Source organism: Lupinus angustifolius, chromosome LG02, assembly GCF_001865875.1.
Source record: "Lupinus angustifolius cultivar Tanjil chromosome LG02, LupAngTanjil_v1.0, whole genome shotgun sequence".
NCBI lineage: Eukaryota > Viridiplantae > Streptophyta > Magnoliopsida > Fabales > Fabaceae > Lupinus > Lupinus angustifolius.
Window position 1 is genome coordinate 24,175,025 of NC_032010.1, and position 17,233 is coordinate 24,192,257.

General features: G+C 31.2%; 2 protein-coding genes and 1 pseudogene across 2 annotated transcripts; 1 reads left to right on the forward strand and 2 right to left on the reverse strand.

The window, feature by feature from the left end:
* On the forward strand, window positions 2,755–4,733 carry LOC109342100 (annotated as a pseudogene).
* LOC109342101 (heterogeneous nuclear ribonucleoprotein 1-like) lies at window positions 6,445–10,031 on the reverse strand. The gene is made up of 4 exons (XM_019580113.1): window positions 9,690–10,031; window positions 9,191–9,412; window positions 7,683–8,895; window positions 6,445–6,969 (listed from the first exon to the last, which is right to left on the reverse strand). Exons 2-4 carry the CDS (start codon window positions 9,410–9,412, stop codon window positions 6,956–6,958), a joined length of 1,449 nt encoding a protein of 482 aa, XP_019435658.1. The 5' UTR covers window positions 9,690–10,031; the 3' UTR covers window positions 6,445–6,955.
* On the reverse strand, window positions 14,377–16,817 carry LOC109342102 (probable serine/threonine-protein kinase WNK11). The gene is made up of 3 exons (XM_019580114.1): window positions 16,744–16,817; window positions 15,501–16,004; window positions 14,377–14,992 (listed from the first exon to the last, which is right to left on the reverse strand). Exons 1-3 carry the CDS (start codon window positions 16,744–16,746, stop codon window positions 14,591–14,593), a joined length of 909 nt encoding a protein of 302 aa, XP_019435659.1. The 5' UTR covers window positions 16,747–16,817; the 3' UTR covers window positions 14,377–14,590.

Sequence of the window (17,233 nt, forward strand, 5' to 3'; positions counted from 1 at the left end):
CTTAATTTCAATCCTCAAATATTCAAAAGAAGAGCTTATAATATATTGGTACTTATATTTATCTATAGTTGAGCTTTAATAATTTCCATTTAAATCTGATCTCTAAAAGCTTAAAATATATTGGTTCTAATTATATACGCAGTTTTAAAGTTCTATATCAAATAAATGAATTAGTAACCGAGATATATCTATTTACCCAGACAATTTGATTTGAAAGAGAATTATATAGTTTCATTAATATATGTCAATTTTATATAATTCCATATAAATTTAATGATATTTTCATATTACCTTATAAAACTATTCTAAGGGTCCATCAATAGAATATATATATATGATACATCTATACATATTCTTGAACTCTACTTAAATGTGCTACATTAATTACACCCCAAATAATTTCCAAATTATTTTCTCAAAAGAAACAGTGTTTGACAAATTTACATATATGTTTATATTTAATGAGTTAGTTGAGGCAAGGCTTACAAATATACCAATTTTATTGAGAGAAAAAAATGTATATAGTATATGAGTTTTATACATTTTTACTATATCATTTAGACTTATATTTAATTATCATTAACTTTTCAGAAAAAGTAATTCAAATAAATAATAGATGATATAATATTTATGTATAAATCAATTATCCGGATAGTTTTTGTCCTTAGCATATATACTATTTATTATCTTAGAACCAACTAACATAAGCACTTTCTGTTGTCTTATAGTTAGTTGTGGGAGATAAATCTGAAATTGAAAAAAAGACATAATTTTTAATCATTAATTGAAAGTCCCAAGTTGTTTACTGGCATGTAATGGAAAAAAGTGCAGCAGAAAAGGGAGAAAGAAAAATAGTGAGTAATGATGCAATAGATGATGAAAACGGAGGCACCTAAATGCACTCTCATTGGTCTCCCTCTCATTAATCACTAGAGACGATTGATCCATGTTCCCCTCTTATACCCTATCTCACTCCAATTTAGATCCTCTAGAGTAATGTAAATTAGGGGTGAGTATAGGCTGAGTTGTAATGAGTTAAAATTTGTTTTTACTTTGCGCTACATGTTGGTTAAGTTATTTTTTTAAACCCGGACCCGACCTTAGATCTGAAGCTAACCCAACTTTAAATATCAAACGGACCAGCATTTAAACCTGACCCTAGACCCGATTAAATATAATGCTTACTAATTTTATATAAAGACTTCTCAATATTATTTATTGTTATGAATATATAATTTAACATATAAAATGATATATGTATATATGTTATTAATCATGTATATATGATAAAAAATTAAAGAATCAACATCAAAAGAGTATCATTAATCTATATACACTTAAGTAGAAACACATACGTGATGAGTAAGTGATCATGTGACGAGACAGACCGAGTCATGCTCGATCTCTACCTAGGTCTAGACCTAATCAAACTTGATCTATTTAAACTCAATCATGATTGGACTGTACAAAAGTGAATGAGTATGACGGGGTCCTCCATCTACAACACTATTAGTTGGATAACAAAATTGAATATAATTCTCCCTTAAAAATCGAGAGAGAGAAATACCTTGATATACTATATATGACAAAACTTTATCATATACATATATTTTTATATTTAAATGAGTCCTTCTTAATAATCAAATATTGATATTTTTGGGACCGAAGTAACTCTACCTTTAAGAATTTATTTTTCATATATGATAATAATTCAACTCCAATGGTATGCTTAGAAAGTAGATATATTTGTATTAAGCATAGATGATCGAAAAAGACGTACATTAGGATAAACATATATGCTAAGAGGGTAAGAAAGGTAATGTGTTATGATTGGACATGCAATTCTATAATAGTATTTTATGCCTTGATCACTTTTTTTCAACGGTGTTTTATTCTCTGTTTCAAACTAATCATCTATTAACAATAAAATAAAAAATTTACAAGCAAAAAGTAATAAAATGAAGCAGTCTAATTGACTTAAGATATAAAGTAAGACATCATTTAAGAGAGGTAATCTTCTTCCTAATGTTTCTAATGTTTTAAAACATATTTTTATGATTTACTCATTCCACTATGTAGGTAAGGTGTATCAAATCGACTTCACCATGTAACACATTAACAAGTATATTGTAATAAATAACTCAGTTTCATTTTAGTAATCGAATCATCGACCGTCATTATTTTGAAGATCTAATTTGACCTTATACCATTGGAAAATATAAATTATGATATATATATATATATAGCCTGAGTGAGGGTAAGAGGCTCCTCCAAGTACACTATATATCTATATATCTATCCTTTCTTCTTTCTCTCACAAAACTGCTACTGCTATATATTGATTGTGGATTACAGCCATAACATAATATTCCACTTTCACTTTACAACCTTGGCCGACAGGTAATACCACAACCTTAAATATCTTTTTCTTCTTTTTTTGTTTTTTTTTTGTTTCTAGTGCTCTTGTTTTGAGTAATTTGTAGTATAATTGAAGATAAATTTGGTAGCTTTATTGGAATCTGATCAAATATGAAACCACCCTTTTATTGTTCTTGCTAGTTCTTTAAGTTCTGAGTATTTGATTAATATATCACTGGAACATTTCCTTTTCAACTTTTTCTGCATCTTGGGAATTCATTTTACTTTTAACTTTAGTTGCAAAAGCTAAGCTTTGACTTTGAACTTTGAATTGGGATTGTTGCTTCTAAATTGTTGAAGGAACTCAAGTTGAGGAAGCTTCATACTCTCTTTCATATCAAATCTTGTTGCTTTTATTTTAATGCAATTCACATACTATATATATATGTGTATATATATGTTGAACCTGCTTAGGCTTAAGTTGCAGAGCAGTTTATTCAAGCTTTGTTTACTGAGCTTTGAGTTCTACTTCTCTAGGGTTCTTCAATAGGTATTCAGAGTTTTTCTTTGAGCCTTTTTCTCTAAGAAAAGTTCAGGTTTAAATATGTTTTTGGCACATGAAAGTTTAGCAAGTTTTGATTTTAGTTCCTATAATTGATTTATTTTGGTTTTGATCTTTATATGTTCAAAATTTGTGGTTTTAAATCTATTACCTGTTTATGGTTATTGGGTTCTAGTTTTAAGAATCAGTTATAGAAATAGTTTGAAAGCTTTACTTTAACTTAGATTAACTTAATTTTCTTGTAGTTCTCGTGATTTGCGAGGTTCTCGATCACTGTACTATCATGGATTCCCCACAATCTGTTGTGTCACCATTGAAGACCTCAGTTTCCTTGTCCAAGGAGATTGAAGTCAATGGAAAGGAAGTTGTGGTTTGTAATCACAATGATGAATCGATTGGTGTTGTCGATGTTTACATACATCAGGCTAGGGACATTCAAAACATCTGCATATACCACAAGCAAGATGTTTATGCTAAGATTTCTTTGACTAGTAATCCTGAGAATACTGTCTCCACCAAGATTATCAATGGAGGAGGAAGGAACCCTGTGTTCAATGAGAATCTTAGCTTAAACGTTACGACTATCGATTCTGCTCTCAAATGTGAGATTTGGATGCTGAGCAGGGTGAAGAATTATCTTGAAGACCAATTGCTTGGTTTTGCTTTGGTTCCTTTGTCCGAAGTGATTGTCAAGAAGGATGCAAAACTAGAGAAAGAGTTCTCAGTTTCTTCAACTGATCTATTCGATTCCCCTGCAGGGTTTATTCAATTGTCTCTTGCTTACACCGGTGCTTCACCTGATGTTATGGCGATTTCCGCAACGCCTACTGATTTTGCTATTGAGAGGGACTTGGAATCGGAAACATGTGAGTCAATGGTTAGAGACTTAGATAAAATCGAGTTCCCTGATCCGAAAATCGTAAATGAAGATTACTTGATGGTTTCGGAATATTATGGAATTCCATGTGATGAGAGTCAATGTACTAACAATAGTTTTGTCAACATGGACTCGGAGAATCATAGTTCGGAAGAAGCAGGTGTTAATCTTGTGGAAAGCTTCTCAACATGCAGTTTTGAGTCTATCCAACCTACTAAGGCCGATAATGATTCTCCACCAACAAGTGTGTCAACAAATAACGGAGTTGCCTCTCCTTCCGTGGCTGCAAGCTCGGACTCATTCGACGCTGCTGCTGCTTCCGCTACGAAGTTCCGAGTTCAGGAACAAGTTTCAGGCACAAAAGAGAAAACTGTGGATGTCAAAGACGGTGATAGTAATTCCTCAAATAGCGCGGTGAGTGAGTCATTTCCAAAGCCTTTTGTGACAGTAAACATTGAGGGCGAGTCAAAGGTGGTGCAGCAGGACATAGTAGACATGTACATGAAAAGCATGCAACAATCATTAGCAAACATGAAGCTTCCCTTCGACTTCGAAAGTGGACCAAATAGTTCTGGAAGCTCAACCTCTGAACAAAAACTACCAGCATCAAAGAAAGGTAACCCCTCACGTGTATTTTATGGAAGCAGAGCTTTCTTTTGACCTTTTACTTGGCCAATTCTATCAACACCTAAGAAATCACGCGTTACACTCAACCATTCAGACGTTTGGCCGATCTATTTACACCGTTAGATAGTCCATCCGTCTGTCTGGTGTGAGAGCAATGATTTTAGAATGATTGTTGTTTATCGGCCGAGAAGTTGTAAGTTCAAATCCTAAAAAGAGCTGTATAAAGACTTTGCTTGTTTTAATTATGGTGGTGTGATTCAAATTACTACTTCACTTTATTGAAAAAGGTTTTGCTTGTTTTAGTTTATATATAGTTTTTTCTGAAATTATTTTCATATTGCTATTTATTCATTTGCCAACATGATATTTAATAAATCTGGTTAAACGTGTTAAAAGGTACTATTTTGCATGAGATTATAGGTCTAGATCTCATTGCCACAATTGTACCCACAAAATTATAAAAATAAGATGCATTAAAATGATATGCTAATAATACTATCATTAATATATTAATATAAATATAAAACAAATAACCTAGTGGTCTGATTTTAACAAAATACTTGAACAATTATGGCATTTGGAGGGGGACCATGTCAAGATGACATGTTGAGGGGTACATATATGTTGTTTCACAATATATACCACTTCATGTATCATGAATTTGTGATTGATCAGAAAAATATTGAATGATTAAATTTTAATTTAAATATATTTTTTCAACTAATCATAAGTTCATGACACATGAAGTGACACAAACTATGAGATTGATTTGAGAGGCTACGAATACAAAAAGATGTAACTTGTACATTACAATTCATTTATGGCATCAATTATGATATTTTTGATTCAGTTGCAATTGGAAAGGTCCCACCACAAAACCACACCCTAAACCTGTGGGCTGTGATGTGAGCATGGGTATGATCACAATTTTCAAACACACACCCACCTTCAATCCATTTAGTCGATCCTACTAATGAAATTAAGATTTGATTGTTATTATTAAACTCGAAATGTGACTCATATCGACCAATTAGCAAACCATATGTTATACACAAGGGTTATTGTGGCAATTCCATTGACAAGTTTTTCAATAATTATATAAGTTTAAATAATCAAACAAATTCCATTATAGTTACTTGTTTTTTCTATGAATGGGGTTGGGTCCTTTCTATCAATTTTTGTTGTCTTTTTTTCTCTCTCAGTAGATTGGGATAGCATTCTTATCAATTTAGACAAACTTTCCCATCACCTTATCAAAGACTGCGTGTACCTTTTTAGCTCCTAAAAATATTAGTTAAACAAATATATATTCTTATCAATTTTCCTTTTCAAATATATATTCTTTTTTCATCTAAAACTTTCTATAGGTATCCCTTATGTTAAAAAAAATGATTCGTAACAACTCAAATTTTGTGTGTAAATCACATGATAAATATAGTAGTTAAATTTTTGTGTAAATAAAATTATCCCTACCTCTCATGTGTACTTTTTATCTCTTATCTATAAATATACCCATCCAAAAAAATACAACATAACTATAAAAAAAAACTACAATAAATATTTTATAAACATTTTATACTTTCTCTCTATTCCATGAAGGACTTAAGAGTGAGCATGACCACACACAAATTCAGTTTAAGATATATGGAATCTTATGAAAGAAACAGCCACATAACTAAATAGCTATCAATTTGATGTTGACAAGCATAAGCTACAAAAATGTTTCTGTTTTGAACCAATCACCTCTGGTCCATACACATTCAATAACATCATTAGCCAAAACCAAACATGTGATCAAAGAATCATGATGAGAGAGAAATATGTAAGCAACCAAGACCGTAAGAGCTTTATATATTGTCAGTTCATTATCCATTATTAAATTTCAATCACTATTGATTTGTCGAACAAAAAAGTAATACAAATGAATAGTGGATGATGTATTGATTGTGTGTAAACATTTATACTGACAATACATGGATATTACGGGAGCTTAATAATAAAACTGTCTAGCAACTTAATAATTTGATGGGGGGTCCTAGATGGATACCCCTATCATCTCATGTTTCAAACTTGATAAATCAAACTGAACCTCTCTTACAATTTGATCAACATGTCCCATTTAAAAAAATGGTGTCAAGAACACAGAAAATAAAAATATTCCAAATTTATTACACTATACTATAAAACATACTAATGATGGTGAACCTCTATGAGGAGGTATTATATCTTCCTCAGTATATCTCCAATCTGATTTTACACCTCAATCAAATTCCAAGAAAGGAAGCTACTTCTCGAAAAATCGAAAAGAGGACAAAACTAAAATCTCAAACCTTACATAAAACACCTTGTAACTGATTTCTCTTATGTATAGTTCAAATAAAAGAACACCATTAGCTATATATGATGAAATGAAATTCCCTTATGAGTTGATATCTCTTAAGTGATAGAGATGTATGAATTCATAATACCTCTTTTTTTTTAACCAGTTTTTCTCGATCTACTGTTACCATAACATCCGATTAACTTATCGACTAGGCAGCGATTCCTGAAGCAATGAGACAACAAAAGAAAATGAGTAATAACACAACCAAGTTAATTCAGAACATCTCAAAATATGTACATGACATGCTCAAATGTCAACCATTTCAGAATAATATGATGCATGAAAGGATAATGTGAGAAAACAAATGAATAGCATGGTCGAATTCGGGTCCAACTTCTCATAAATTGAAGAATTTCATACAGGAAAAGGTATATAAACAAAACAGGTTTGCTACTCTCAACAGAAATATTGATACACATTTAGCTTGAAGGAGAGTAATTTGCGTCTACATCTTCAGAATATTTCAAGTTAATATAACATTGAATAATGATATCTTAAAGTGAAAGTACACGAGAAACCTAGATATAAGTGCAATAAGGTAATATTCTTTTAGACTGCAGTGAAGAGTAAGAGCTTATAAGAAAACTATCAAGAATCCCGGAAAGAAAAGAGAAGACATGCGCATAATATAAGTCGGGAACAGAGCATTTGGTATAATTCAAAGAAGATGCGTAGACGCTTCCATGGTATCTAGCTTTCACCAAGCTCTTACCCAGTTACAAACATGCACAATATAAAATAAACAGATTTCTTTCTCAACTTCCTACAGAATAATTCATACTCCGAAATATAAAAAGTTAGAAACACACAATTGGAAACAAACAAGAACAAAAATCTATTGTTTTAAGAGACATGAGCGTCGCAAAAGATGTTACCTCTATTAGGTTGTCTACTTGTTACATTGTAGTTTCCAATAAAACCCTCAGAAGTTTTTGCTGGATCCTCTGAAGCTATACCACCGAGTCCATATCCGAACGAGCTAGAACCATCTACCTCAGAAACAGCAGATCGCCAAGTCGAGTCACTGTAAACCGAACCACTGTGGTACAAGTTCCCATAGGATCCTTCATAACCACCAGCTGGTGCAGCAAAGGAAGTAGATTGAGTCACATTTGTGTTTCTGTTCCTTCCATACACTCCCCCTCCTAATCCTATGTCACTATCTCCTCCACCTTCATAAACATTACCCCAATTAGTAAAGCCCGAAGCAGTAGCACCGCCTCCACCTTGGGTTGGAACTGATGGACTCCAATTTGTGCCATTATTTCCAATGGAAATACCGAAAGTCCCACTTCCAGATCCCAAGTAAGCACCGGGGTTGACTTGGCTATTGGTAGTGTTATTCAGGCTTCCATTTCCCCATACATTGCGAGAAGTTGAGTTCACGAGAGAATCGCTTCTCGCATTACCACCACTATAGCCAATAGGAGTGGTGTATCGGCTCGAGTTGTTGCCACTGTAGAAAGGACTGAACATCCTACCATATCCTAAACCACTCCCATAGTTGGATATCCCTCCATACATTGGGCTCAATCCTGAATCCAAATTCACTCCCATTCCATAACCAGCGGAACCAAATTGGTTAAAACCACTTCTACCACTAGAAAGTGGACTAAACCTACCATCCATCCTGACTCCATAGCCTCCTAGTGGATTTATATTTAAACCTTGAGCATAACTATTTAGGTAGCTGCTTGCCCTATTCAAACCGAAGTTATATCCTATCAATGGGTTTCGGCTCGGTCCAGGGGAAAGCTCTTTAGGAACTGCCCTCTTGACCTCGACCATCTTTCCATTCAGTTCATGAAATTTTTTATATAGAACTTTATCTACAGCTTCTTCTAAATCATAAGTGATGAAGCCAAAACCTCTTGGCCTCTGAGTATTGTGATCATACATTACCACAACATCGGTAATTGTACCAAACTGATCGAAATACTGCTTAAAGTCACTTTCTGTGATTGTTGATGGTAAACCTCCCACAAAAATCTTTTTCGTGTGCCCGGGACCAGGAGATCCTAGAACACCACCAGGCTGTCTATTTATAGCATGCTGATCATCCCTAGGAACAGCCTTCTTTGCTTCAACCTGGAAATTAAAACAATGACACAGCTCAAAATCCGTAAGTTTTTTACAATTTCCTATCTTATAAGCAAAAAAAGAACAAGTTTGATACAATGCACATTATAAAAATTCAAGCACCAAAATTGCTAAGCTTCAGATCAATGAGGAGTCAAAAGAGAACACGATTTTCATCACCAACAAATATAAAACTAGGGACACAATGATCTCGAAATGAAACACAAGCTTAGATAGGTGCCATTACTGCAAGACCATGGACATGTAGTGATTGACACATTGCCTAATAAATGAAACAACTCACTGTGCGGCCATCAATTATGTGCTTATCCATAACGACTCTTTCTGCAACAGCAGGATCAGCAAAGACAACAAAACCGAAACCACGAGCGCGACCTGTTGCACGATCTCTCATGATCACAGCCTCTATCACCTCTCCATATTTCCCAAAATATTCTCTCAGACTTTCATCATCGGTATCCCATGAAATCCCTCCAATGAAGAGCTTGCCAAGATCCGATTCCATCTGTTCAATTAACCACCAATCACTCATTTCAATGTCCAGAACTTCAGATTAAGTAAATTCAAAAAAGCACTCATTTTGAATCAAAATTCTCATGCCAAACCAGATACAAAAACATAAAATTTTCAATACAAAGAATCTAAATTACACAGTGATGACCAAAATTCAAATCACAGGACCAATCTAAATGCATAATTCATTGAATGATGGATAATTGAGCTGAATTCCGATAAAAAATAAATCTTTAATGCAGAAACATAAATCTGTGAAGAAGAGACACCTTATCTTAAAATTTAGACAGAACCCAGTTGATGTTTAGATCAGATACGAAGTGGGGTTTTGTCAAATTCGATCTAAAAGCATCTGATCCTTAGAACATTAATGAAAACCAGAACATAATAAAAAAAATAACTTTTGTTTTATTTTTTGTGAGAGGAGAGAAGAAATTGAAAGAAGGTGAAGAGATCAAAGGAAGGAAGTAAGGAATGAGAGATGGAGAATTAGCATTGAAGGATGAATGGAAAAGTGATAGAAACAAAATTAATAAAAAAATTGGATGTTATGTAAAAAATGAGAATGAAAACAGAGGATGTGTGATCTCATCCTCTTCTTTGTTTTTGTTGTTTTGTTTTTTAATCTAAACTATCTCCTCTTTCTTTTCCTCTATCCTTCTTAATTAGATGCGAAATCGAATTCGATATAAGGAGATAAGTTATAATATAGTAATACATTAATAATATTTTAATGAATATAATATTTATGAAAGGATAAATATGATATTTTTAATGAAACAGATAAATAATTTATCCCAATATGAGAATTGAATTATTCTCATGAAATATATGAGAATTACAAGGAAAGAGGAAAATGGGCATAGAGACAATATAAATATAATAGATAGAAGACATGGAGATCAATCCTTTCCTCTATAGATTAGAGAGGTTCAGTTTTAATCAATTTTTATGTAAAAAGAAGTCAGGATATAAATTATACGTGATATAGTTCAGTTTAGTTATTTGTGTTAAGAGATATGATCGAATCAAATACAATAAATATATATATATATATATATATATATAATTTTAATTAAATTTGGTTTAATTTTAAATAAAAATAACAATTATAACGTTATTTCAAAGTATTAAATTAACATAAAAAACTATGTATATTCCAAAATAACAAAGTTTAATAATATTTCAAAATGTAAAATTCATATAAAAAACAATAAGTCTACTCCAAGTACCAAGTCTAACACTCATAAATATTTAATTGAATATTATTAATAATCATCACTACTAAAAATAAAAACGATAAAAAAATAGGAAAAACAAAACAACAGGAAAACAGCCTTAATAACACATCAACATAATTTTAATAACAAAAAAATGTACATTCTAGATTACCAATTGCAAGACTAATTACATTTAGAATTGAAATAATCTTCACTTTTGTGCATATGTAATTAGTATTAGTTTGGTCAAGATTAGTTTGATCTCTGAAGTTGATACCCAAAACCAAAACGGAAAGTTTTATAAAAACCAGGTTAACATCATCCAAACAAATTAGGGTTTTTACATTTTTTATTTTTTGGATTGATTTTCACTTTTTTTTAGACAAGTCTAAATATGAACAATACTAGCAAGAATATTATTAGTGAATACATGTTGTGATAATTGGTCAAGTAAATAAACTTTTAGCAGTTTAGAGCTAAATTAATTCTAGACAAAATAATTTTAAATTTTAAAATATTCCACTTTTTTTTGTTATAGTCCATTACTATGTAAGATATGAATTTTTTAACAATATTAAAGGTTTGTCTTTTAAGCGGTTTTCATCTATTATTTTATATATAGTTATTTATACTTTTTAAAAGTTAATAAATTCTTCTAGAAATACTTTTCACCTATAAACTTTAACTTTTGTTTATCTTACAAACAAGTCTTATCGAAACCATATTGTAGCCATTGGTTCATCCATTTAAATAGTTTATATCATGCAATTATATGAGAGAGTGAATATATAATATATTCTTCTACTAATTCTTCATATAAATTTTCATCCTTTATGTATAAAAAAGTAACATAGGTTATAAAGTGATTATTTGATTATTAATAATTAAGTAACATAGGTTATAAAGTGATTATTTGATTATTAACGATTATTTTATCAATGAGATATAGGTAGGAAGATTTAGTAGATATATAGCAGATTATGACGTTTTTTTAATACTAATAAATAACGTGTAAATGGAAATGTAAAATATATCATATTTAATTTATTAATAAATCATTTACATATTTATTATAAGTGAATTATAAGTTGTGTATAATATTAGTACATTTTCAGTGTAAATATTTATAAAAGTAAATGTGTCATTTACTCTTCATTTATATTTATTTTTTTGAAAAGTCAATGTTAATAAATAAAATTCGTACACTGTGAGTACATATAATTTTTCTTATAAATTATATTTAAAGTGTATGAAACATGGTACTATAATACCATGGAAGTAAGTATTTTTTTAAAATTATGGATTCATTTTATGTAAATGTAATAGTGCTTTTCAAATTATCTCCATTTGATGTCACGTGCATAGATAAGAATTGTAAAATTTTGAAATGATTAAAGGTGAAATAAAGTTGTATATGAGGATTTTTTTCCTGCTTAAAATAAATTCCCTAAAAAATATTTATCAAAAGTCCTTCCATATATATATTAAAATACAATCAATATTTCAACCAGGATTTCCTATCGAGCAAACTTCAACCCTTAAATAAAGAAAATTGAAGGAGCTTTCTATTTAATATTTATCATACTGTTTTTAAGGGTATAATTACCATAACGTTTTAAGATTATTTAAAGGTTAATTTCACCATATAACAAGAATGACGTGTGTTTTAGTATACATGTTAAGAGCTTTAAAAAACTATGCATATGTTAATGATTAAAAATAATCACATTCTATTAAAAAATTATACATCGCTTGTTTTTAACTACTTAAAAAATATTAAATATTTTTTTTGCTTTTCTAGATAATATATACTTATATTTTATATTTGATTGTTTTATTTTTAATTGCTTAAATTTTCTCTTTCACATTGGAACTTACCCATCTAACATGGTCTATTATACTTACCTCTATGATTTTTCCTATTAGGTAGTTCCAATAGAAATACTCCAAAACTATTCACATCATCCTTTTTTGTTAAACTCTTCTATATATGGAGTTGTGTACAATGACATCCCCTCCATCAACTTTCTTATCAATGAAGGCCAAACCCCTTGCAATGTCACATGATTGATGTAATGATTATTTTATATTACGATGAATATTCTGGTCATTGTAGTATGAATTATTTTATGACTAAAAATATATATTCGAATTCGATGTGGCTTGTTGCAGTCACATACAATCAAAATATGATTCGATGCATTTGTATTGCAGCCTCGTAACTATGATTCAGAGTCACTCTGCAATTGATTCAGAAAATATATTGTGCAAATGATCAAGGCAGAGATATGGATAACCAAAATGCATGTTTGAGAGCACAAAGAAGGTTATGTGATGTCTTACCCAACTAACTTATCTTATCTAATTAGTAAAAATATAATATGTCTATTGTTTTATTTTGTTTCATAAATATTTTTTGTAGAAAATAATTAATTATGACACATGTCATAATTTTATTGACGGGAAAAGATAACTTATATCTTTATACTACGAGATATATTATTCACTATTTAAAAACCAACCTGACAAAAGTTTAAAACAAAATGAAATTGTCTAAATTAATCATTAATTGCTTTAAGGGGAAAAAGTGGTTGGTACATCCATAACTGTTAGACTCCTATCCACTATTTGAAGGATAATTATATTGAAATACATAAAAAAAAAATCAAAAAATAATAATATTTATATGCTTTAATTTACATTGATATTATATTTTTATCCTAAAAAATACATTAAAAACAGAATTGTCAGTAATTGAGAGGAATCCGACTCCATCATACCACTATAATAATTTCCCAACAAATTTGAGTGGGATTGCACCACTCTACAGCTCCCTTTTTAGTCCATGCTCACTTCTCTTCATCATTAAGCTTGGCTTTGCTCAAAGAGAAGTGTTATTTATGGTATACTTAGGGTAAGATTATTAATCTATCTACACATTTCTTATACAACAATTATAGTTTTGTAAAATAGAAAATTGAATGTATGATTGACCACTAGGGAATTTGAATAAGCAACTTGAAGTGGAAGTAGCCCAACCTATACATTAAAATAAATCTGTAACGATTTATGAGATTAATAATCAAACAATGATATTATTATTATGTACCAACCAGTAGTTGGTTCCTTTTGATAAATGTATGTGTCACCTTAACCAAGAATAATGATGTAAGTCTTGCTTATGAAAATAAAAACTTTGTTGGAAAATAGTAATATCGATGTAATACAAATATGAATAGAAGTACATAAAATGGGTTTATTGTTATTATTATTAATTTAATGCTAACCATTTGTTCAATTTTACTATTATGAAGTTATGGTGCAATAGAATGTTCAATATCAGAAATACCCTTTTGATGTCAAACAAATTTTTTGAGTTGTACTATTTGCTCTTTCATAATAATAATAATACAATTACAGTACTAAAGGAATGTCCAATAATGTCATACCCGAAATCATACTCTTATTCTATCAATTTCTCATGTTTCAGGGCTATGGCATCTCCTAAATACCCATAGGGGAGTCTTTCCTCATAAGTTACTTTGTCGGTCGAATCTTAAACCTTGTTGGTCCATGACAAACCGGTGCAAATCATGTACAAAATTTTGGTCTGGTGGTTCTAATATACTAGCATTTGATCGGCTCATCAACCTGTTGGGTCATTTATGGTCGGTCCAATATCCTTCAAGCATGTTTGTAGGAAAAAGTGTGACATGAAATGGTGCATGATAATATTAAAACATTGATAAAAGTGAGAACTTTCATATATACAAAAATGACACAATCTCTAAACAAGTCTTCCATATGTTGCACTATCTTTTGCCCAAATTCAACCCTTATCAAATCAAAAACAATGACAAGGTCTAACCCCAAATTTTGACATATAAACCAAAAAGGGGATAAATCAAATGATAAAAAAAAAACAAACTAAAACACAAGATAGAACAATCTTAATATGAACAAGTACAATCATCATTTTCATCATCATCTTCAACAAGCTCATCAAAGAAAGAATCTTCAAGAAGTTCAGCAGCTGAAGGTCTTGCCCTTGGTTGAGCAAGGCACTTCTCAATGAAGACCTTCACCTCTGCATCTTGGACCTTGTTTAAGGCCTCAGGTCTCACACCAGAAGTCACTTTTTTGTATATCTTTGCAACACTGTCACACTCACTATAAGGAATCTCCAATGTCACCATCTCTAACACGCACAGCCCAAATGAGTATATGTCCACCAATTCTGTGTAGTCTTCATCATATAATTCTGGAGCCATGAATTCTGGTGTGCCTAGAATTGAATGTGCAATATGGTTAGTTCCCACAATTGCTGCCAAACCCAAGTCACCAATCTTAACCTGACAAAGCATGTGACAAATAGTTACTTAATAACAATTCCTTGGTTATATAACATCATATTTTAGATTAAGCTCAGTTATAATAGGACATCGGGATCTATTTGCGAGTTGAGTTTTGGAAAGGAAGAAAGAGAATGGAAAGACTTCACAGCTACGGAATGCAATTATGAGACGAATATGAAGTCTTCTCTTTACCTCCAAAATCCAAGTCGCAAACATCCAAGACAAAATTATTGCAAAGTTTGAGCTAATTGAAACATGAGAAATGGTGCGATTTTCTCAGAGAAGGCCTAGTTATATTCATCTGTTTGAGAGAAAAAACTAATCCCTTTCGGGCTATATGTATATCCCTCCCAACAAGTGTCCTTCCTAAGAAGACTTGGTCATTCTGGGGATCTAACAGGACCTTAGACCATAAAACCAACACATTGTTGGTAAACTCAACTTGTCAAGTAAGCAAACATGTGATTGAGAGAAAGGTGAAGATTTGAATAAAATGGCTAATTACCTGGCCAGTATTCCCATTGACAAACACATTACTGCAATTGAGATCTCTGTGAATGATACATGGATCATGCATATGCAAATAATTCAACCCTTTCAAAATCTGGTTAGACCACTTCTTAAGAGCCTTCAAAGAAACATGCTTATGCTTCTTCCTATACTCTCTCAAATTGCCACTAGTACACACCTCAGTGATGAAATTGAGTGTGTTTTTCTGACCATCCTTCCACACATTGTAAAGGGCAATGATGTGTTTATTGGTCATGCTTCTAAGCAACCTCACTTCAGAATAAAGCCTATCCATCATTGCAGGGTCATCACAGAAATTCCTTAGGTTAACTTGGTTCCAAGCCACTTCAATTCCTTCTTCTTGATCAAATGCACGGTACACTTTCTTTACAGCACCACATCCAAGTAACTCACTATATTTTCCATAGCGGCCAGTTGGATCAACTTCAACAAATGGCTCAGAATCATTGTCACAAGGGTCAGTAGTAACACTAGGCATCTATCACCAAAAAATAAACATAAACATGTGACATATGTTAATGAATGTTAAATCGGTATACCGGCAATGTAAAGATTGATGTCAGCATTGATTAGTCAATGATAATTGAAAATGAATAGTGGATGATGCAATGACATTGTAAAAATTCTTACACTGTTGGTATATACATCTTTAGAAGACATCAAAATCATATCAAGTTAACAAATGTACTAAATTTTGAAGTTTTTAAATCAAAATTTAAATAAAATAAGTGGCATCAAGTGGTACAATAGTTTTTGTAACTCTGTGTCATAACTAACTTGTGTTTGTACTTGTGCCAGAACCTGTGTCCGTGATTCTGTTGTGTCAGTGCTGTTTATGTGTTTCAGATTTCATCAGCTATTTATAAAATATAAACATCTATTTATATATTTTTGATCATTTTTTTATTTAAAAAATTCTTGTCCATGATCATAAAAAATTAATCAGAATAAATTCAAGAAGAAAGAAAAAACAAATAAACAAGAGCAGCATAATGTGTACATCTAAAACGTACATCAACACCATATAAATCTAATATACAATTTTGATGTCACATTTCATAGTGCAGTCTGATGCGATCTAATCAATTCTATCCCAATATCCAACATTTATAATTTGATATCACACGACAATTACGACTATTGTATCAGGTGCTATGATCTATGATTAATAGACTAATACATATTAATAAAAATAAATAGATTAAAATGAAGAATACCATCGAAGAGAATGGAAAAAAGAGAGGGTGGAGCTCTTGCGCAGAAATCAGCAGCAACTAAATGAAATAGAAAAGATAATAGACTGTGTTGGACCCTTTCTCAGTATTTATATAGTCACAATAACAATAATAACATGGAATGCCTCTACTTTCGATGAAAATTTGTTTTGGACTCCTTTTTTAATATTAAAAAATAGGCCCGTATGCTTTATAGATAAGAATCTGTTGTCCCAAACTCATATTATGTTACGTTAGTTAAAAAAAATTAAATATTTATGTTAGTTATAGGCCCGTATGATTGGTCAGAAAGGGGACATGGTTGGGGACAGCAGATCCCCATCCCTATCCCTGCTTTATATCTTTTTGTTATACATTCAATGTTTATTGTATTTTCAATTTTGTAGATTTAGGTCCAAGAATAAGATAATGAAAAGATTTGATACATACCTAGAAAAGTGGAGGAGGATGAGATCTCTAACTAGATAACTTT